The sequence below is a fragment of the Haliotis rufescens genome, unplaced genomic scaffold (genome assembly GCF_023055435.1).
Source record: "Haliotis rufescens isolate VD_foot unplaced genomic scaffold, xgHalRufe1.0.p SCAF_10, whole genome shotgun sequence".
In the NCBI taxonomy this organism is placed as follows: domain Eukaryota; kingdom Metazoa; phylum Mollusca; class Gastropoda; order Lepetellida; family Haliotidae; genus Haliotis; species Haliotis rufescens.
In genome coordinates, this window is record NW_025963780.1 from 3,098,009 (window position 1) to 3,122,857 (window position 24,849).

General features: G+C 37.0%; 1 protein-coding gene across 1 annotated transcript; it reads right to left on the reverse strand.

Annotated features, from left to right (window-relative positions):
- Nucleotides 1–326: 326 nt before the first annotated feature.
- On the reverse strand, nt 327–18,566 carry LOC124145443. Its single transcript, XM_048386500.1, has 6 exons — nt 18,520–18,566; nt 5,270–5,536; nt 4,742–4,769; nt 3,888–4,088; nt 2,824–2,942; nt 327–2,349 (listed from the first exon to the last, which is right to left on the reverse strand). The coding sequence occupies exons 2-6, from the start codon at nt 5,471–5,473 to the stop codon at nt 2,212–2,214; spliced, it is 690 nt and encodes a 229-aa protein (XP_048242457.1). The 5' UTR covers nt 5,474–5,536; nt 18,520–18,566; the 3' UTR covers nt 327–2,211.
- Between the last annotated feature and the right edge of the window lie 6,283 nt (nt 18,567–24,849).

Below are 24,849 nucleotides of genomic sequence, written 5' to 3' on the forward strand. Positions count from 1 at the left end.
TTGTTTTAAGTGTTCTGTTGGTACCCGCCAGGGCTGCATCTTAAGTTGACAGAGGTTTATCATATTTATTAAAGAGCTTTATAAGAAAATGGAAAAAGAAGGGGGACAAGGAACTTTCATATGATTCTTGGTAGGTGGGGCAGACTCCCTTTACAATGTGGTTATATGTCACAGGTAGTTAATACTGGCGTAGACTGACACACACACACACACACACATATATATATATATATATATATATACATATATATATATATATATATATATATATATATATATATATATACACAATTAAATTGCAAAGACAACTTAAAGACAATTTGGTCTGGAAGGATATATTTAATAGAAATGGAAAATGTACAAGAGACGCAAAAGTAATAAAAGCTAGACATATCCATAATCAAACTGGTGTAAAATGAAATAAATAAACAAATGTGACTATCATCAGAATCGTGTGCAATGTGACAAATAAAGATGGATGATAATGGCTTCATCTTCAGGGTACAGGCAGCTGTACCACGTATCCGTTTCCTCTTTTTTTGAGAATTTATGTTATGTGAAACAGATCAGTGAAAACAGAAATGTTTGGCGTGCCACATGAGAATAATTGGTAACAGATGGTGTTTATGACATATATATCCTCCGCAATATGACCTTTTATTTACACAATGATTCCTCTACCGTGTGTTTTCCACGTATTGCCTGCCACCTGTCTCCATCAATGTATGGATAACTATAATGCAGGGCCATACATAGAGTCGTCATCTTAGTATATCTTATTCACTGCCACTACACCATGTCAGCCTGTAGATATTCATGTCAGGACCAGGTAAACTAGTGAAATAAAGAATGAGCAAGTATAGGAAGGACGACACAGAAAGAGTCACATTCCCAAATCTGACCACCTGACACAAAAGGAATAAATACTTTTTTCATCAAACTAGACAATATTTATACACTTTCTTTAGTATGAGGATCCAGATTCTAGTGAAAATAAGTCAAGGGTAATGTCAACATTCATGATTTTGTTAAACATGGCTTCATCATTGTCAGTTTCTGAGACATGGTTATCATGATCACTACTGACACAAAACTTACTACTTGCAGTTATCGTTACAAATCCTACCACATCAAGATAATCTTTGAGGATATTTTGAAACATGGATGTATCATTGTCAGTTACTGACTCTCATACAGTTACCACAGAATATAAGTTGTTTGATCAAGGTAACAACATTCAAGGCCTCAGTATTGATTGATTATTTTAACTTTGGATTCGGTTTTGGCAAATAATATGAACTTATTATTCTACAACATTGACAATTTATTTGTCATCATTATATGATGGGAGGTGTGTGTGTGTTACGGGGGAGTCGTCTACAGATCGCAATTTCCTATGCTGTGATTCGAAACTTGGTTTGCCCCAATTATGTTTCTAGGTTTTTCAGCACAATCCGTTTGCGTCTAAACGTCTACAGCCTGCATCACGTCAGGATTCCATCCAACATCCAGCTGACATATGACTGGAATAATGTTAAAAATGGCGTTAAACCAAACTCACTAATCATGTGATGGCCAAATGATCGGGGATATATTATCTAAAATAAAATTCGTCAACGATTGGTTTACTATCAGTGAGTGAATGCAACATTATTAAATGTCTCGGTCATACAGCGACAAGATGTTTGTTGTTTCACGCCACACTCAGTAATGTGACAGTTACATAGAATAGGATACGAACGTGTCGATCTTATCTGGTAATGACACTTGCTGATTTCCCCACCTGCTGCGTCACTGTCAAGTCATTCTTGTGGTTGGCTGCCTGTAGTGGTTTGCAAGGTGCAAGGAACAGATCCCCGTGATATACATGTAAGCAGTAATGCTGCAACTAAGAAAATCAGACGCTGCATTTTGTGGTGGTCAGAAGACATCAATAGTACATGTAGTGATTGGCCTACAACCGAATGTTATACATTCAAGTAATCCCTCATGTGAAATTTCAAACTGTGCAATACTTATCAACGTGACACAGCTCTATGACACTATGTGTCGTCACCAGGTGCTCCAGCTCACACGGAAACGAACTCAAACTATTTGTTATTTGAATGTTTGTCAGTAAAATACAATGCGTTTGTTGCGCATCTTCATCAAGATTTCTGTGTTCTAAATATTGTTTAAATATCTGTTCAGTTATACAGTTGTCACATCCGTTTAGTCTCCTTGGCACACTCCTGTGTAATCATCAAGTTTTTCTATGCGTGAGACTTCATTGTGAAAGGTATTAGGTCCATGCAATAGGTCTTCTTCTGCTTCCATCTTACTTTGACTAGCTGGGCCGAAGTACACCAGCTGAAATGATTTGAAATATGATCATTGCTAATAAACAATGAACATTTTGTTTACTGCGATAAACATCAATACATATATTGTTGTGGAGACAACCGAGAATAAGCATGACGTCACAGTGATTCGTCAAATTTCTATCGATTACGTTCTATGTATCTGCCTTGCCCTGCTGTGACACAACATATCACGTTCTATAATGCATGCCACTGTCACATAATCTTTTTAAAATATACTAAAATCCCATAACATGAAACGATAATACAGTTGTTAAAGTATTGGGGTTCTGAGATAGTGAAGATGCATTTTCGTGGTTGTAATTCTAATAAATAAATAATTAAGACAACAGATTAACAACTGAGTCAACATTAATTATCTATTGATATGTCACATTTGCATATTTCTGAAGGCTACAAGTTCTATAGAGAGAAAGTAAGACACTAAAACAAAGAAATTTGTAATGAAGATTATCATAATTACCTCAACCGGAAACTCTGCGAGAGTTTTGAAACATTCCGCTGGCTGACCGTTTTTAATAATGGCTAAATCTTTCTCGAATGTCCACTTCAGCTTTTCTATGTACTCAAGTGTTGACAAGTCTGGAATGGACATGGTGGTTGATGAGGTAATTCATGAGACTATAGGTTAAAGACTATAGAAATAGTTCGTTCGTTTATTGATTGAAAGTTTTCTTGGTTTTCTTATCACCATTTGATAGGGATTCATAAACACACGCTTATGATGTAGTAAGAATCTCAGAATGGATTTAATAACAAGGTGTGGTGAACAGTTCATATTTGAGTGAGTACGGTTTTATGCCACTTTAAGCATATATTCCAGCAATATCACGAAGGCCGACACCGGAAAATGCGCTTCCCACATTGTATCCATGAGGGGAATCGAACCCTGGTCTTCGGCGTGACGAGCTAACGCTTTATTCACCAAACTACCCCACCACCCCGTGTGGTGAACACAACAGCACTTCAGCAGTAATGAAGGATTAGGATATTTATGCCTACGTAGTATCTATCATGTGAGAAAAATGTGTTTATATATTCTTTTACTTTCATTCAATCCATTCAACTTATAAACACAATAGCCACAACCAAACTTGGCCAATGCTGATTTTATTTCTTTACACCATCATGTAATAGTTTTGTTTCACGTGAAATGATATTTCATTTATAAATTCAGCTTCCCTTTCATCCAACATTCATGGATGCGTCACCACATTTTAGAAGGGATGAAGTTTCATGTTTTGTTAGATATACATAGAATAGGTTGGGACATATTTGTTCTACTTTTAGTACCATGCGTATTGACCACTGGTATCCGACTTTCGTTTGAGATTATTTACATTAACAATAGATTGCTTCACATCTGTCAACATTCGGAGTGTATTTGCTCAAGACCATGTTGTTATATATTCTTGATTCTCCGATTACACTATTTGCATCAACACTGACACCATGCGGATAACCTCAAGGTGATACTCTATTACGCTTGATAATCCTCTGGCGCTTCGTCTGGAATGTAGTATTTACCTTTCACAGGAAATATCTGCTTTTCCATGAGAAGGTCATCATTCCCGAACGATGATACCCACATGTCGTTGGGCAGGTTGAGACCAAGCTCCTTGGCGAAGTCACTGCAGTGGTAGAGGGATGTGACGCTGAACTCAAATCCCTGGCTTGACAGAAAGCCTGTCAGTTGAGGCCAACTGCATGCTTTCTCAACGTCAAGAACTAAAACGTATGCAATAAAAATATATTTTGAAGAAGAATGTCTTTGCATTAAGTCATGTATGGATGAATTAAATGTTCCACTTACATGCAAACAATATATCTTTCTCTGAACGTCCAAATGCATTTACAGTCACATGCAGGATGATTGGTCATGTCAATACCCGAATACATATAACATGTAAGTAAACTACATGTAGTTTATGGAAATCATATTTCCAGCAGTTTGCCAAATAAAAGGACAAATCAAGATATTGTCTCTGTGAGTCCCAACATGAGAGGATGACCAGTAGCATCCCTCAGCCTTTTTGAAAGAAGCACATATAAACATATTGAATAACTTAAATATATGTCATTTGTTAATAATTCGTACCCAAATTTCCAAGTATACTAACCACCACAGAAGAGGTATAAAGAAGGGGAACACATCGTAGTCAAAATAGGGAATTGATTCAGAAATTGTTTTTGCGTCACTGATGACTTCAATTTTGAATGACTTCCAGGTGTATATCATACAACTGTTTTAGGCTTGTACTAAGACCTTGAATGGTGTAACGTTCAGTGGCAAATGTCCCAAGGAATAAGGAATACCGAATGAAATACGAACCGTTTAAAATGTAAAATGATAACTAAAGAACATTGGAAAGTTGACTTACTAAGAATAATCCTTGGATTCCCGAGTTCCTGCTCAAACAAAAAAATAAGAAATACATGCGACTTATTTTCAGCACATATTACTATTGTTCAATTGTATGTATTTTCAATGACCTATTTTTTTATCCAGAAATTACAAACATATGTCATGGAATTCCCGTTTTGTGCGACTTTATTTAAGTAACATTTCATTATTTCATATAGACATATGTGTATGCAATATGTATGGCTATGCACATCTGAATGATCCAGTAAATTATATATTCATGATTTAATAATTAGTGCCGTGGACCTATCTGTTAACAGGGTTCTTCGATTCAAATTATACAACCCTATAATTATTCGTCCTATCAAAACCACTTAATTTTGAGTGTCAGTTTGCAGATCTCCTAACAGAGATGTAGATATGCTGTCCTTGGTATGTATTGTTATATAAGGGATACATAATTATAAGAACTTGGTGATCGCCTATGTGCTATGCATTTTTAACGAATGTGTACATGTCTTGTTAGTAACACAATTGTACAGACCTTAAATGAAAAGAGAACATCAATGTCATTTAGATGTTTCACCGTCTCCTTAATCTGCTGTATGTCCGCAGTCTCGTCTCTTCCCTCTTTGGGGGGAAGGAAGATTTCCACTTTGTATATAAGAGCATCTCTATCATCGGAAGCGCCAAGAACGGACAGGGGGAGACACACCATGGTGATCACACTAGCGACCAACAGGAGCATTGTTAATTGCAGGAAGTCGTTATATACTGTCTCAGGATTCCGTGAGTTAAGCGGTGAGGCAAACTGGAATAATTAGAAGTGATAATTGAGAGTCCAATTGCACAAACGCACTATTATTCCAAGGGTTTCTTAATGCAAGTGATGCTATATATATGCTATATTAATAGCAAACTGGAATAATTATAAGTGATAATTGCCCTTTCACAATCTCGTCACAGGAACTCATGTTCTGATCAGAATTGTCATTTCCTAGCATCAACGGACCTGTCACGTGCTAATTTTGTAGATAATACGCATAATGAAACGTTCAAGCAATATTTCGATTACCACTTTCTTAAATGTCACAATTGTTGTCCTCATTTATTGACAATGAATAATTACTTTTTCAGGAGATTTGAGGCAGAACAACACAGCCATAATAGCAATGAGCGCTTAATTTTTGGAGAGTCCATTGGCACAAACGCAATATTATCCCACGGGTGTCTTACTTACTTACTTACTTTGGAGATTTAACGTGCGCTTTCCGACTGATGCGTATTTCGCACACGGGCCCGGCCAGGCCATTTAATGTGTTTCCGAAAGGGGCGAAAGTGGTGTGTGCATCCCAAGAGGGGGATTTAGGGGTTGCTTATATAGAATTTGGGAATTTTGAGATTTGGAATAGATGCCGATGGGGTTGGGGAGGAGAACTAAGGGAGCTGGGTATGGTGGATGTTTGTGTGTTTATGTAATTTTGATTTGGTAGATTATAGTGTTTTTAGATGCGTTTTATTAGTTCCGTTTTGATTAAGAATACGCCTAAGGCCTTGAAGTTTTCTAGTTTATTTTGTGGGTTTAGTATTGCTTCTAGAGTGAGAGCCTTGTTTAGATTGAGGGTGGTTTGTAATGCGGTTCGATGTTTTAGGTAGTGTGTGTAGTAGATGAGTGCGTGTTCTGGGGTTTCTAGTTGTTTGCAGTGTGGGCAGTTACCTGTAGTATGTTTTTTTAAATTTTTTAGGTGGTTATTTAGGTTGGTGTGTCCTGTTTGGAGTTTAGTGATTACTCTGTCGATTTTTTTTGATGGATGGTGAATTTTTGGTTTGGTTAGTGGTTTGCTGAGTACTTTTTTGATTTGGCTATTTGAGTTTAGATATAGGTTATGCTATTTTTTGGTGATTTTTTGCTTATTTACACTTTTAATTTCTGATTTTGAGATGGGTAAGTTTAAGCTTATTTCTGGGATTTTGAGGGATAGTTGAGCTGCCTTATCGGCGTTTTCATTACCGTATATTCCTATGTGGGCTGGTATCCACAAGAAGGTTATTTGTTTGCCTGCCTTAGTTAGGTCGTTGGAGCTTTTAAGTATTAGAGTTATTAGTTTAGGTCGGTTTTTGGTATTTTTGTTATGGAGAGCTTGCAGTCCACTTAGGGAGTCGGTAAGTATTAGGATTTTATTGTGGTTTTTGGATTCTTGACTATGGAGGGTTGAGGCCATGCCCATTAGTTCTGCCGTGAATATTGATTGGTTGTTTGGGAGTCGGAAAGATTGTGTGGTTTTAGTTGGTTGTGTGGTATGGACTCCGAAACCTGTGTGTTTGGAGGTCGGATCTGAAGATCCGTCCGTGTAAATGTGACACCAATTTGGCCAATTTTCGTGTATGTATGTTAGTGTGGTGGTTTTAGCTATGTTTGGGTCGGTTTGTTTATTTATTTGGCTGGCTAGTGTTATGTCTATTTTGGGTATTTTAAGTTTAGGGGTGAAGATATTTGATTGTTTGCAGTTTTGTTTAAGATTTTTAATTTGGTGTTCATTTAGGTAGTTGGTTATTCTTTGGGATATTGGAGTAAGTAAGGGGTGTTTACGAGCTAGAGCTTGGTTTTTGGGGCTGATATCTTGGTTTATTAAGTTTTGGATTAGAGGGTTTGATTGGGATGCGGCCCAGAAATTTAAGCTTAGCTGTTCCCTGCGTAGACTTAGTGGCATTTCACCTGTTAAGGCCTGAAGTGAAGTGTAGGAGGTGCCATGTTGGGTGCGTGTAATTAGTTTGAGAGCCTGATATTGTATTGAGTCAAGTTTTTTTAGATAGAGAGTTGTTTAGGGTGTTGTATATGGCGCAGCCGTAGTCTAGTTTTGATCTAATTAGTGATATGTAGAGTGAGAGGAGGGTATCTTTGGAGGCTCCCCAGTTTGAGCCAGTTAGGCATCTTAGGGTGTTTAGGTCTTTACTGCATTTAGTTGTTAGTATTTGGATGTGAGCATCCCAGGTGAGATGTTCATCGAAAATAAGTCCTAAGAATTTGGTTTCTTTTTGAAATTTGATTGTTTTGTTGTTTAGCTGGAGGATTGGGGAGGCGGGTTTCATGTTTTTATGTTTGAATACTATTCCTGTTGTTTTTTCTGAGTTAAGGGAGAAGCCCCATTTGTCAGCCCATTGTTGTATTTTATTAAGAGATGTGGTGTCTTAATGCAAGTGGTGCTATATACACTACTGCCTAGAAGTTCGTTCCCCTTACACGCATGGGCAACGCGTTACGCAACCAGTGTGCATCGGGTTGGTCACTCGTGTGGAACCCGTCCGCCACGGGTGTGCACCCCGTTCGCCACTCGTGTGCAACGCGTGACACACTCATTAGAGGGGGAACAAACTTTTGACCAAAGGAGGACCCGTGTTAAACTGAACCTGGAGGTGGAAACAAGGAGAGAAAAATTTGCTATCCTGACGAAAAATGATAATACACATGTATTTGCTAATGTCTCCTTTCTTTATGTGATTTTGTGGGAATAACATGAATACTGTTGTGATTAAATAGATCTGTCTTGTTTTATACGACCATTTCTTCTTCTAAATTCGATGGTGTTAAGAGAATACATGGTCCTGGAACATGTTATTGCCATTGAAATGCTTTTATTGTGATTTGACATTAACCGTCTGTAGTACGACTTTCAGTGATAATATGTATGAAGTTTGGCGGCGCATTGTTTTTATTGGACCCTAATTACTTTATGATGACTTGGACTCTTTATCTCAGCTCCATAGCCGTGAGGCTGGAAAAGAGCAGCATGTAATTAATCAGGGTGGGTTATATCATTGAGGATACACTTGAGGGAGAGAATACTAATTACCGTACTACAGGAGACCTGTAGACGTAAGCGCGGGGTTGTGTTTTAGCTGGCCGTTCGATAATGGCCGCCAGGAGAAGTGAGCTTTGACTGCGTCATCTAAAATAAATAATATGATACAGCAGTGTTATTTTCACGGGTCTGTTGAATAAACTCCCAGCGCTACTGTCAATGTATATTCTACTTGATCCTTGATACATCATTTTGGCATTCACAATATATAGTATTTCAACGTACAAAGGAGCACTGATCTAAAGCAATTCCGCGGGAGAAGTTGTTGCCTGTGCATTACTGTATTTTCCCAGTGAGTACCCGGATGATATAGCAGAAATCTAGACTTGTTCGCGACCTGTTCTCGCCATTCGTAAGCGTATTTTTATTGATAGTAGGACGTATGTTCACATTGATCAACAAAAATGAAATACAGTTTTTGAAATGTAGGCATATTTGTCGGGAGCATCGGTAATGGTGATGAAGTTTTGATAAGTCACTTGCTTGGTAATTGTGCGATCTTCGTTTACATTATTTTGACTTGCAACACAAAGTAAATATTTCATCTGAACATTGCTTATTTTACCGTGTGTATATGTTTACACTCAAAATGTAAACAGATTTCACTAAGGAAATTTATTAAACGCCTAAATATTCAGTTATTTTACAAATTAACTGAAAAATATGTCCATCTTTATTAGTATGATAACGAATTCCAAATATTTGTATATGTTTAATATCATCACCAAGTACAGTTCTGTATTGTTTGGCTTCTTTTCTTAGCATAATTAATATATTGTGATGTGTTTAAGCTCTTCTGATCGTCTTTATCATTTTTAGTCAGTCGGTTAAATAAATGGACAGATTATTCAGTCAATTTGTAAAATGATTGAAATATTTAGATATTAAATAAATTGCCTGAGTGAATCATATTTTACACATTGACTGTAACATATAAACGCTTACAAAAGAAAATACTTGTGAAAACAACGTCTATCGCGCATCGAAAAACTTCCCAACCAAACGGAAAGGAACAAGAATGATTCTGTTCAAAGCTGCAGCGAATGAATAAAAACAAAATGCAAATGTCATTATTACAACTTACCAAAGTTATAATGTATCCGAGAATATCAACATAAAGGAACCATATCCATTGCGTATGCAGCTTGTTACGACGTAAATTGTTATAAAAAGGTAAATTGTAATACTTGCAGCAAATTGTTATAATTTTGACGTAAATTGTAACACGCAAATTGTAATAAAAATTGACGTAAATTGTAATAATCTCAACTTGCGGTAAAATGTAATAACTTTTTACGTAAATTGTAATAACCTTATAAGTTTAGTGTCAAAGGCGTTAAATGAATAGAACCTATCCTTGTCAGGGTTGGTACAGGGTTAATCGCACAATCGTCTTTAAAGTTTGGGTGTGGGGGAGGATTGAGGTCGTTATCGTACATTGTTGTATAATTATATGTATATATAAACGCATTGGAATTTCATTTCTATGGTTGTCCAGAAGAGGATTAATTACTAGAATGAACTTAGTTTTCTTATTTATTTGAGAAATACTCTGTGTGTTTTGTACTTAATTGCAATATATCCTATTGACGATTTTCATCATAATTGTTCATATTTAACCTAATGGAATCATATTTCAATTGGTAAAGTAGGTAGTAATATACACAATGGAATAATTATAACGTAACAAACTTACACAAATATATTGATGTGTAAATGTGGAAAGTCTGACTTTTACTGACTGAAGCACATTTATTTATTTTGCAACTGTATATTTGTACATATTTTATGCGGAGAGGGGTTTACTAAGTTGCAAGAACTAGTCCCCAATACAATTCTCATTTTGGTTCTGTGAATAAAATATGTTTAAACTGAACTAAACTAGCACATGGATGACATGTCATTCTGCAGTAGTCTGTGTGCAAGCTGATTTGTACATGTTCATATACATAATATCAATTTATTATTATTCAAGTTTCAATTTTTTTAACGTTGCTCGAAAGGGTGTAAAGCAAATAATGACAATGTCCTGGGCGATGTACATGTAGGTATGTGAAACCGCAAGGACTACCTTTATCAATTATTTTACGTGCAGCTTGCGTCATGTCTGTATTGTTAGAATAATACTCTAGCAACTCTTCACATCGAAATTTATGACTGAAAGATCCATCCTCGGGTTAAAAATGATGGATTACATTAGGTACGTCTATTCGACAAATAGGTTAATTGATTTATCATCTAATAGTAGCTTAGCTAGGAGTCCATTGCAGTAACATTGAGTTACGAGTTACCGAAGAGAACTCTGTGCAACCGGACCCTGAAATTATGTCGATTTGCATTGGAGGTTTACTTAATTTGATAAGGAGCACATGACCGTTTCCTTGAAACAAACGAGACAATTCAATCGTATTTATACATTATATTTGGTGAAGAATTCAAATACATCAAATGAGTGACAGATCTCCTGTGCAATGTCAAAGGAAAAAAATCAGTCGTCAGCAAATGCAGCATAGATTTCCCATGCAAGGGAAAGGATAATACTTAATACATTACATTATATACAATGTTTTTATTTATATCAAAAGAGGGGCGTGGATATTCTTTACCTACATTGCATATACTATTAGATATTGTGTATTCTCGATCTCTGTGAACTTCTCACAGATAAAGAAATAATAATTAATAAATGCAAACCATGTTAACTTATGCAATATTTGTAGCAATTTATGATTAACATATGGATCATTAATATAACATAAAATATTTCCTTTCATAGGAAGATGTATATTTATTGAAATAAATGAATAAATCTAACTGTCTGGATTCCTTTCATATGTCATGAAGAACTAATAACAACTTACTGACAACTTTTGCTGGGATAATAACTCCTTGCCCCAACAACAAAAAAAGAATCAATCATGATCACGGCACGAAATCATAATTCAAAGCATACACAAATAATATCCTGTATCTTCGGGCATGTCTTGTTGAGTTTCAAAGAGCATCAGAATGTATAATGAATTTGTTGCATTCAATTATTGCTGAAATATATCTGTTTTGATCAAAATTGAAAGGGTGAGAAATCTATAATAAAAAGGGTTTTGTCACTAACGTAAATATTCTCTTTGACCTTATACGAAGAGTATTCTAAGATCATTAAACTCGGCAATCGTTGGTGGATTGCGCCAAGCAACCTTTATACCAAATTTGGTACCTCACGTATAATGCGGTACATAATTGTCGAAACAGATAATTACGTTTTTCATAAGTTATCACTAATTTGTGACATATATACGGACAAAAATTAACTCAGAGGATAATCTTCTCTGGGGGTTTAAGAGGATTAAAATAATTCCAGCTAACATCAAGCACTGTAATAAAATATTGAAATTATAGCATACCTTCTTAACATTCCAATGAAAAGAATAGTGACTATCTAAGAAATCAAATTATATTTATCTCCGACACTATGCCCTCATCAGTATACACATGTATGTATGTATGTATGTATGTATGTATGTATGTATGTATGTATGTATGTATGTATGTATGTATGTATGTATGTATGTATGTATGTGTGTGTGTGTGTGTGTGTGTGTGTGTGCGTGCGTGCGTGCGTGCGTGCGTGCCTGGGGTAATTATTCAATCTAAATCCAGGTTTGAAGTGAGGTGAAATGTGTGTTATGTAATATGCACGTGGCAGCCCAGCAAGAGGTGAACGATCAGTTGAATTACATTTTTTTGTAAATCAACGGATCGTTCCTAGTCATCAAAGGATTAAGAGAAAATACGTTGATTGATTAATCACTGTTATCTTGCACAGTGGATATGTCAAAAGTGAGTGTTTACATGTGTAGGTTTACTAAAACAAAGGGAATACACTTATATCATGGCGTGAAGTGCCGATGTAAAAACAAATTACTTTGTTCAAAGGGTTAACTGATAATACGTTGATTGATTGCTCAATGTTATCTATCACTCAATGGATTTTTTAGGAACCGTGGACGTTATGAAAATAGTTGTCACGTAGGTTTTCTCAGCCGACCCTTGAGACTTGACACCTGTGTGAAACACCTGAAACAATCCAAGTGATCAGTTGAGGAACGAACACTGGTTATAATATCCCGAAACGATATATATCTTTTAAAATATTTGATTGTTACAGAGACACGTGACATCGGATAAGTTTCTTTGTACAGCTGCAGACGAGTGGGATATTGTTCCTTTGTGTGGATATTCACGGATACATTCCTCGAACAAGGAAGCTGGCTAAAATTTATACACATAAATATGGTAGGTTGTAATTATGGTATTTGCATTTTGTTTTTCTTCATTTGCTGTAGCATTGAACCGATTCGTCCTTGTTTCTCTACGTCTTGGTTGGGAAATTCTTCAATGCGCAAAAGACATTGTTTTCACAGGTCTTTTCCTTTGTAAGCGTATATATATAACCGTCAATTTGTAAAATGTGATTCTCTCAGGCAATTTATAAAATGTGTAAATATTTCTGTCATTTTGACTAAATTTTTTTTAGATTGATTAAGACGATCAAAAGGGCCTACAAACATCACAACAGATTATTATGTAGGATTAGAAGCCAAACAACATAGAAATGTACTTTACAACGTTACATTTTCAATCTCTTGGTGATGACATTAAACATCAAAATGTTTGGAATTCGTTATCATAATAATACAGATGGAAATGTTTTTCAGTCCCTTTGTAAAATAACTGAATATTTAGGCGTTTAATAAATTTGAAAATGTTACACATTTTGACAGTAAAAAAATATACACACTATAAAAAAGCAATGCTCAGGTGAAATATTTACTTTGTGTTGCAAGTCAAAATAGTGTAAACGAAAATCGCAAAATTACCAAGCAAGTACCCACAAAGGTACCTACATGTCCTTATTATCTCGAAAACTGTGATCAGTGTGACCATACACCCTTATTACCACCCATAAAAGTGACTAATGCGCTTACAAATGGTGCAGCAGAGGTCGCGAACTAGACTAGATTTCTGCTATACATCCGGGTACTCACTGGGAAAAAACAATAACAAAGGCAACAACCAGTCCCGGGGAATTGCGTTAGATCAGTGCCCTTTAAGCATAGGTCTGTGTTTGATTGTTTGTATGTTGAATCTATTTCTAAGGTTATATTTGCTGTTATCAGAGAATTGAATATACACTTTTCAAATATTTTGGCTAAGCAACTTGTGAGTGCTACAGGTCTATAATTTGAGCATTCATGTTCATCGCTGACACTGACACCGCACCAGCCCGGCAGTGGACTTGACACAGTTATTTGCGCACCGATTATATAACTCCTACAGTCAGGGTGGGGTGGTTGTTCAAAGCGAAACGGACGACCCCGTCTGTACTTGTACAAGGATACCGCCGCTAGACTTCTAGCCACACACGCTCGCCAGCCGACGCCGTGCCTTCCCACGCTTGACACTCTCGGACCGTTATGAGTTATGATGTATTTTATGATATTACTGGAGAATGTTCAAATTATTTACTGTCATTTAATTCAACGTTCTAACTGTCAACTGTCTCAACAGGACCATAGGTTTGGTTATATATCTCCTCCCTCCCTGTCTCTATGTCTTAAGTTGTTAATCGGTAACTGCGGTCCAAATGTATCAACTTATTCATCTATTGTTGCAAACTTGACTGATTTAAAAATATCTAATTGATCATGAACTACTCAGTCAGTCAAGCACCTGTATCAGAAATGTAAAACCAGCCATGTTTCATGTAGTCCCCAAATCTGGTAATTATTTCTTCGCAATATCACTGAAAAATGCCGATGTAACGTGACATAAAAATATAAATTTACTCACAGACAATGTATTTTTCGTGAGAGTGAAGCACAATTTTATTAAAGTTTTATTAACAATTTCATAAACTATAATAATATTAATATTAAAATTCATCATCACTTGCCAAGTTTATGAAAATGTCACCAGTTGGGAGATGTCACAGATAAACAAGGATTCGAACTAAGTTTGATCGTCTTTGACACTGAGGTTTATCCCCACTTTGCCAGCAAACTGCAGCAGATTAACAGTGAGTGAGCATCGTTACTATGTTTATACAAGAAAAGATGTCATGCCAAACACGCTCACAGTGGTTGGTGAGTAAACTCACGACCTGTCATGACCTGGTTGAGTGACTTCCTCCAATCAACGTGAAAGGATTACCCACAGAGAATGAAAGGATTAAAGTCACCCACAAATCTTATCCTAACCCCTCTCATCTAAAACTTAATAAACCAAAATATCAGCCCCCAAAACCAAGCTGTAGCTCGTAAACACCCCTTTCTTACTCCAATATCCCAAAGAATAACAAACTACCTAAATGAACACCAAATTAAAAATCTTAAACAAAACTGCAAACAATCAAATATCTTCACCCCTAAACTTAAAATACCCAAAATAGACACAACACTAGCTAGCCAAATAAATAAACAAACCGACCCAAACATAGCTAAAACCACCACACTAGCATACATACACGAAAATTGGCCAAATTGGTGTCACATTTACACGGACTGATCTTCAGATCCGACCTCCAAACACACAGGTTTCGGAGTCCATACCACACAACCAACTAAAACCACACAATCCTTTCGACTCCCAAACAACCAATCAATATTCACGGCAGAACTAATGAGCATGGCCTCAGCCCTCCATAATCAAAAATCCAAAAACCACAAAAAATCCTAATACTTACCGACTCTCTAAGTGGACTGCAAGCCCTCCATAACAAAAATGCCCAAAACCGACCTAAATTAATAAATCAAATACTTAAAAGCTCCAACGACCTAACTAAGGCAGGCAAACAAATAACCTTCTTGTGGATACCAGCCCACGTAGGAATATACGGTAATGAAAACGCCGATAAGGCAGCTCAACTATCCCTCAAAATCTCAGAAATAAGCTTAAACTTACCCATCACAAAATCAGAAATTAAAAGTGTAAACAAGCAAAAAATCACCAAAAAATGACATAATCTATATCTAAACTCAAATAGCCAAATCAAAAAAGTACTCAGCAAACCACTAACCAGATAAAAAATTCTCCATCCATCAAAAAAAATCGACAGAGTAATCACTAAACTCCAAACAGGACACACCAACCTAAATAACCACCTAAAAAAATTAAAAAAACACACTACAGGCAACTGCCCACACTGCAAACAACCAGAAACCACAGAACACGCACTCATCCACTGCACCACACTACCTAAAACATCGAACCGCATTACAAACCACCCTCAATCTAAACAAGGCTCTCACTCTAGAAGCAATACTAAACCCACAAAATAAACTAGAAAACGTCAAGGCCTTAGGCGTATTCTTAATCAAAACGGAACTAATAAAACGCATCTAAAAACACTATAATCTACCAAATCAAAATCACATAAACAAACAAACATCCACCATACCCAGCTCCCTTAGTTCTCCTCCCCAACCCCATCGGCATCTATTCCAAATCTCAAAATTCCCAAATTCTATATAAGCAACCCCTAAATCCCCCTCTTGGGTTGCACACACCACTTTCGCCCCTTTCGGAAACACATTAAATGGCCTGGCCGGGCCCGTGTGCGAAATACGCATCAGTCGGAAAGCGCACGTTAAATCTCCAAAGTAAGTAAGCAAGTAAATAAGTTATCCTAACGTAGTACTCCAACTTCTAAATGCCTCTCAAAGAAGGATTAAAATCCTAAAGATATCCTATCTACGTGGTATAGGTACTCACAACCTCTAATCATAAACAGTTACGTTTGGTATCCCCAGCAATACTCACTATGGTCATTGGGCAAATGTAAAAATCTAGATTCTACACGGTCACACCCGGTGATTGTGAAGATCTCAAATTCTGTCAACAGTCAGACAGCATGGCTGTTCATATTCATTTCCAACATCCTCTTATAATTAGTATAAAAGTGTCCCACACAAAACTTTCTTTTATTTATTCTTTCAAAATACAAAACAGAAAGTGGGGTGTGGGGAAATGGGACATATTCCTACGTGAAATAATGAGACATTAGTAGTGGTGACGGCTATATCATAATTGTACTGTTAAATAAATTTGGCGAACGAAAAACGTTATATTTGCAATCAAGTGGAATGACTCATGTGGGCAAAATGAATATGTTCGCAATCCACAAACAATCATTTTATTAATGGCGAACATTTACCAACCCGCGAAAATCGTGTCAACACGGGGGTTCCCCTAGCAATAAACTCGCATCTAAATTCAATACTGTTATACTGTCGGCTAGCCACAATGGCTAGACTGGACCCTAGTGGAATGGTTCATGCCATAAAAGTCTAGCAACCGAACACTAATTAAGACGGGCCGACCTTGTATTTATGGTCTGGTGAACACAGCTCAATGGCCGCTCATTAACTCAAATTTCACATGTTACTGTTTGGTTTTATCTCACTATTCATTTGATAAATTTGTCAGCTTCAACTGGAACCCGGTCCCGTGTTACACGCGTGGCACACGCGTGTGTAACGAGTGACCCACGCGTGTGCAACGGGTTGCACACGCGCTGCACACCCGTTGCACACCCGTGTCCAACGGGTGCTCAACCCGTGTGCAACCCGTTGAGCACCCGTGTCACATGCGTGTTACACGCGTTCTCAACGCGTGTTAGGGGAATGAACTTCTAGGCAATAGTGCATATGCTATATAAATAAAATCCATTGAAAGTAAAAACGACATCATATTATTCTAAAATAATCAATATCAAAAGAAATTCACCCTCTGAATGAGCATCAAACTGCTGAGATCGTGACAGACATATCGAGCATCATAACAAAATGTTATTGATTGTAATTTCCTAGGCTAAGAGTGAAGGTGTAAATTTGGTGCATGATAGTATATCCGTTTATTTAACATGATGCCTCACAATGTGTCTTGATATAAACAACATATTTCAGCTTTGTGAACGAAAAAAGCAAGGTTAAAAACAGATTGAAATGGTCGAAATCTTCTGATATTATAGCATTGTAAGCAGAGAAGGTTTTCATTACGAAACGTTATTCATTCCCATTATCCATTTTTACAATAATTTTTTGTGTGAAATCTCTCTTTTGCTTCTATATGGTCAAAAACCTTTGGGTTTTAATGAATGTAAACATAGGGAATAGGTACGCCTTGGTGAGTTCATGTGGCAGTTAAATGCAAATACCTGCATATCAAATAATACCATTTGGGTAATTTCTAATTCATATGTTTTAAGCATTATGGAACATAACGTATCGGCTGTATCTACTTCTAATGTCTGAGCCATATATTCCTAAAAATGTAAAATATACACGTAAAATGTTAGGTCTTTGCGACAATGCTGCTTGTTCTAGTCCGGACGTATGAGGTTTTAATTGTTCTTTCCCACTGAAACCATCCTGCAGATTTTATATGCATATATGCATATCCCACACGGTACACTGAATTAGCAGCCAGTCTTATTTTTCCCCTTCATGCAGAGCGCCAGGCAGGGTAAAAATAAGTACCATATTTTAAAGTCATGTGGCATGACGCGGCCATAAGACAGAACCACCGGCCTTATGCTCCCAAGGCAGACACTCTATCCATTACATGACAGATACGATTAGACTAACATTCATTCCCAGAAATAATGTTATCATATCTGAAAATATATATCCAGAGAAAAGGATGGTTGCCATAACAGTGCTTAGTTTCAGGGACCAACCAAATCTGCAAATCTGATGAAATTTCTTGAATCTTGTCATTTATTCTCTAGGGTTTGGGAGACTAATATAGTAATCCTCGTATCCTCGAATGTTAAATACATATGATATACAATCTCTATTCATGTATAGATGGCCTATTGCCTCTATGCACCGAAAAAAGATGAAATAATTGATTTCTAAATAGCAATGTCAATTACCTTTTTCAGTCTGTGGCAGTGTTGGATGATTTCTGTTGGCAGGTATATATTCATGGAAGTCTACGTGTTTATATATACACGTCAAGGATGCAAATATGAAGTTAAAATTCACGCTTATCACCCAACATCACCATTAATAATGTTGTAAAAATGAAATATATGACCTAATGGAACTACCGTCGGAATCGAATCGTGCACGGTGACCAATAAAGGTGTTTGATAACACCTCCATCTGTTACTTGAAAGGCACACGCCATTTCATCAATATGATGATCATATTCAATTCATATTCAGTTCAGTTTCCATATCTGCGCTTGTAGACCTCTGCGGCTTTGAACCTTTTTCCCAAATTAAAACAGTTGGTGTGGCCGAAATATATCCGAACTGTTTCTTTTTTCGTTTTGTCGTTGTGTGAACATCTGACTGCACTTTCTAACGTTATGATAGGACAATCAGTCTGGCAAGAAATGTAACGTCTCATAGACAAGGGTTAGATTAACTTCCCTTTTACAAAGGACACTCACTCAACGGGTCGGACCGATGGATTGCCGTGAAAGGCAAGCATATATGCAGTTACGCCACTGTTTTAGAAACAAGTTTGAGTTGGAACTATAGAGACTATTGTCACTGTCCGACTGACACATCACTTACCTTCTGACGTAACATTCAAGGAAAACTTGCGATGTTCAGGTCATGTTTGTAAGAGATGGGAAGAGATTTTTCGAGCACAGAATTGAAGAATGACAATATATGACAAAGAGGTTATTTACCATCCCCAAACACACAAGCGTGATAAACTCTACATAATCTCCATCTCTCAACGTGGATGTTGTTGTCATGAATCCCAACATGATTTGGGGATCACCAGTAATGCAATCCCTTATTTTGTGCATTTTCGAAGAAGGAAATAAGAAGTATTTTATTTACCTTTGTGCAGCAACTTGTTTTTTCACAAATTCCAAGATAAGAAACGGTAATTTATGGTCAATTCCTTAAAAATCAAAATTAAACAGTATTTTGTTTGTTTGTTGTTTAACGTCGCACTCAGCAATATTCCAGCTATATGACGGCGGTCTGTAAAATAATCGAGTCTGGACCAGACAATCCGATGATTAATATCATGAGCATCGATCCACGAAATTGGGATACGATGACATGCATCAACCAAGTCAGCGAGCCTTACCACCCGATCTCGTTAGTCGCCTTTTACGGCAAGCATGGGTTGCTGAAGACCTATTCTACCCCGGGTCAAAATTAAACAGTAAGCATTACTATAACTGACATATAATCACAGTGGGCGTGTATATTTACATCTATTTATATACATACTGATGATTACTAAACTGTTAATATAAAACATCAACGCCAGATAAATTCATCCTCCATTACCCGCTCAAACAGATTTCATTGTCTCCAACAGGTAAATTACTGGTGAACATGAATTAAGGGATCATTGAAAACCGATGAAAATCGCCAAAAGGGTAAGCATGTCCTGGTATACAGGTAGAACTCACCAACAAAATCATGAGTTTAGTACTTGATTTCATGCCCTAATAGACTGATTAAATTTCTTTGATAGGTATTTAGAAGTTCTTGTAATAAAGAAGTTATTCATTCATAAATCTTATCCTTACTTCGACTGTATAAAAACAATCTCTATAATAATAACTTGCATTTTTTCAGCATTCTTCTTACATCGAGCTATTAACAACTCTTTGTGTTTTGGTTCAATTACCAATCGTAAGGAAGAATATCATCACCATACGAATATGATGAAACTACATAAGGACACATATGACATGAATATGGAATACCTTTTTGAGAATCGATGGATGTAGTTATGCACAGATATGCAGATGGATTTATGCATGGAAATTAAAAATGATAGCAAGCTAAATTTGTTTGTTTGTTTGTTTGTGGTTTAACGCAGCACTCAGCAATATTCCAGCTATATAATGGCTGTCTGTAAATAGTCGAATCTGGACCAGACAGTCCAGTGATACACATCACGAGCGTCAACATTTTCCAGTTGCTTTGGGAATTTAGTGCATGTACACAGAATTGAAATATCACGCAAATGCTCACTTTTACTTGCAGTTAAGCTTGTCAATAGCAAACCTTCCATAGGCATCAAATTCTGTTCCCCAAAGTCCAAACCCTCTAGGCCAAGCACCAGGACTTGACAAAAAGAATAATCTCTCAAGCCATAGAAATCCAATGTCACAAATTGAACAACAGAGATCAAAGGTATTACACCCTGTCTGCCTATGAAGATATATTCAAGCAAAAGACTCATTTTAATTAGTATCCAAACAGCTTGTTTCAAAGGGTTAATCCTTACTGTACATCTTGCTTCATTACCTGTGGACTATTTGTTACTCTCGCTGTACATCACGCTTTCTAGAATCATGTGTGCACTACTCATGAGCTGTTGCTACTGTTATCTGCTGCTTGTCACAACATATCATGTACCTCACATTATTTGGTCGTAGTCAAGGTGTAAGAACCTACATCAAAACGTCGCTATATGCTACCGATAGAGCAGGTCATGCTTCGCCTATTCGAGAACACCTGGTGTCATCACTGACTATCACTGATACATCCATTACATTATTATCACCTTTTGCCTTTCAAAACTCACTGGAATCTGTTTTTTTCTGCAGATAATCGAGGCTGACTTTTCTCCAGCGATGACGTTTTGTATATATGGTTGTCTTCACCAAATGATGCTTATGATGATGGTATAGCGATAATACAGCAACTAAGCATCACATCCTGCTTTGTACAGAAGACATCAGTAGTACATGTGGATGGCATTTCCAAATTTGAAGCTTGGGTAAGAAAAATTGTGTCAGTTGGATTTCCCCATTTTGATTTATACTATGTATTCCCGTTTTTGAATGCTGAAATATGTTTTATGCAGAAAGCTTAATGGTATTCTGTTCATTGTACGAACGTGTGATTAGGTAGCTTTTCATTCAAAGAACCGAACAGATATGAGATTTCTCTTATCGTGATCTGTTTTGCTCATAATAAGCCAATCAACATGGGCAAGGATTATTCAGGTGATTGATAAATGTGCTCAAATTGGTCCTGTATGAGTTGTAAACTAGCCCCAGGACATGCATTTCTTAGCCCGGGTCGTTAAAAGTGCGAGGTGCAGTGCGAATGGCTCGGGGAACTTTTTTCAGGTGTATCACGTATGACCGACTCTCACAGTGGGCTCACAGTTAAGCGCAGCCTTCTTGAATATCCTTTTAAATACGGTTATCAAAACAATGTTGTTTAAACATTTCAGGCGATTCGGTTCCTTGAAGGAATGTTAACCAAAGAATGTTTACAGGCTGAGATCGCATGACAGGAGTACGGCTGTGCAGCATCAGGCAATACGTACTTACTTTTGGAAATTTAAAATGCATTCAGGTCAATTATGGATATTAGTAGCTCATGTAAAAATGGGTGACTGTAAATGGTTAAATTTTACTGCTATCATTAATCAGCCTGTCAACACACGCATGACAATATCTCGCTGATTATGAGAGCAACATGTTTCATACACTATCTAATTTATCGGCTGTGATGTTTGTGTTTATGGGTATATAAAATTTTCATATCAAATATGAAATCTTACTTCAACACAGAGATGTGTATCCAAGCTGCCATATGAAAATACAAGAGTGACAACTGTAGGACATTTCGACCTGTAATGAGAAGTGCGTAAAGACTTAACGCAAAAATGATCCTGTTCGGCTCTTCTTTCATCCATTTTTCTTGCCTACGCCTATGGATTTTTGATGCTGCTGCTGATAGAGACGCCCACCTGAACAGAGGTGACATCTCCATGTCCCCCTGAGGAGGGCAAGGACGAGACTGTGGAGACATCAAAACTCTGTTTTCGTTTAAGGTTTGCAAAATGTTAAAAACAGAGTTCATAATACACACCATACGTTCGCTCAACTGTGTATTATAATGAGGATATATTCAATGTGTCTAGTGGAATTTGATGCATCTCCCATATAGTGATTCGCAAAATGTACACACACTGACTTTTCAGACACAGCTCCCTGCACACACACCAGATAAGTGCTAATTATATTCATATAACAAAATTTATGATAAAATAATTAAATTATTCATTGTAATTTACATATTGTTGATATTTTATTTCATACCTTCTGAATTAATGAGTGGACATTTTCTGTTTGAGGTATTTTATCTAACTTATAGATCACTAAAATATCAAATTCTAGACAAACATGGCGACGAATGAAACCAAAAAGCGCGATCGCTCATCAATTCATTTGAAGCATAACTGATAAATTGTTTCAAACAGATATCACATGATAAGAACTGTTATCCAGTAAATCTTCAACTAGATGTAAAAACCATTTCATTGTCAACATGTAAATGTACCTAACTTTCCGAAGCCCCGCTTCTGCCGCATATGACATGCGCATGTGCCGGTAACTGCATTACCGGTAGTCCCGGCGAAGGTTTATTTTCACTGCAGTGAACATAGATCACGTTACTGTGACTGCTGTGAAAATTGTACATGTATTGTAATTATTTCTTGTGCTAGTAGGATGTATATGTATAAACAATATAAATAATAAAATAAATTATAAAGATTATTCTTAGAAAGACCTCTCAACTGTGCACTTTATTTATCGTTGCCCTTAAGGTATAAATTGAAATAAATTTAAAATATATACCATAACTGCTGTGATGATATGGCGGTTTATAATACTAAATTATATACTTGCATATCTATTTAAGCTTTTATCATAATTCTTTTTTATCTTTTGCCAACAAAAATGTTATGTTTGCTTCTTTGAAAATACACGAGAAGAGCATGAAAGCTATTGGTCACCCTATGACATGGTATGACACATGAATGCATCATCTTGATTTACCCGTGAATGTGAGAAACGTAAACTTGTTAGTTATAGGTGTCATACGCTCATAGGAAAATACGAAAGATTTTCAGACATGATAATAGCAGTGGGATCAGGCATTTTGAAAAGAGTGTACCATTGCCTTCCTTGTACATAGGACATTTAATTCATCTACACTAAACTTGATGAGGGGACATTTGTATAGTTTGTGAACGTACAGGCTTCAGTTCTTGACGTTGGGAAAATTTGCACCTGGCTCCAGTTGACAGGTTTTATGTCAAGCAAAGGATCTGAGTTCAGCGTCACATTCCGCTACCTGACTTCAGCCAGGAGCTCGGTGTCAGCATGCTCATTGACATGTGGCCATCATCTTTTGGGAATGAAGAACTTCTCATGCTGAAGCCGGTTCCTGTGAAAGGTAACCAAACCCAGTAGTAGTATCGCGTCCATCACTATTTGATAGTGATTCATAAACACTTGCCCATGTACAACCGACAGCTTTTAGCAGATCTCGATCGCTTTTATTGCAGCCTGATGGCAGCCCAGCCGCAGGAATGGTTCACAAGCAATGATGTATAATTTTTATTTGCAATAACGTCATTCCCCATTTCAGAATAAGATGTAAACTTACAGTAGTATATGAATAAATCAGGGCAATGTTGTAATAATTGGCAATTAAAAGTTAACCTTGGTAAAACAAAATTCCTTCTTTTAAATATATACACGAAAATAAGTTTAGCACCGCTCGAAATAATTAATACTGTAAAGTACCCATTCACAGCAACTGTAAATTTTGTGATGAAAAATATTATGTCACGAATGGTGTTCCGTCGAATGAGAGGACAGTACAAGTGTAACTGTGACGTCACATCGCAGCACGACTTGCCACCCATGCATTTTCAAAATGCAGTATCTGTTTACCGCAATTGTGAGTGTTTAACGTCTTTGACTAATTGTTGAAGCCTTATCTGTGTACATGACAGGAAGGCACAAAGGTGGCGTATTATTGGTATGCTTTCGAGGGGCATGGTCAACAAATGTATAATGACTTCAACTTGGGTATCATTATATCGTACTCGGCAGACTGGTACATGACCTTTGGCGAACCAATGCTGTAAGGATCTCCCTCAGTCAGGAAGACCTTGCATGACGTCGGTGCGTGAGGACATGACCCTGCTTTAGCTTGTACGTCGTCAACCATTTGCAACATCTGTTCTGAAGCGCCAGTGGTTACCAAATAGACGGATGTCAACCAGATCAGTAATGAATCGACTGAAATCAGTGGGAATGAATTCCAGAAGGGCAATCAAGCATCCTTTTCTTGTCCATCATCATCGTAGAATTCGTTTAGCATAGTGTTTGACCCGGAGAGCATGTAATCTGAGGACTTGGTGAAGAGTCCATTTGTCCGATGAGAGCAGGTTCCTGCTCCATG

What these genes read in the sequence shown, in the direction of transcription:
- LOC124145443 (XM_048386500.1), bottom strand. Translation starts at nt 5,473, where the DNA reads ATGCTCCTGTTGGTCGCTAGTGTGATCACCATGGTGTGTCTCCCCCTG. An exon ending in ATGTTCTCTTTTCATTTAAG is followed by an intron (nt 4,770 to 5,269) that starts GTCTGTACAATT and finishes TTGTTTGAGCAG; the next exon opens with GAACTCGGGAATCCAAGGAT. An exon ending in GAATCCAAGGATTATTCTTA is followed by an intron (nt 4,089 to 4,741) that starts GTAAGTCAACTT and finishes CATACGTTTTAG; the next exon opens with TTCTTGACGTTGAGAAAGCA.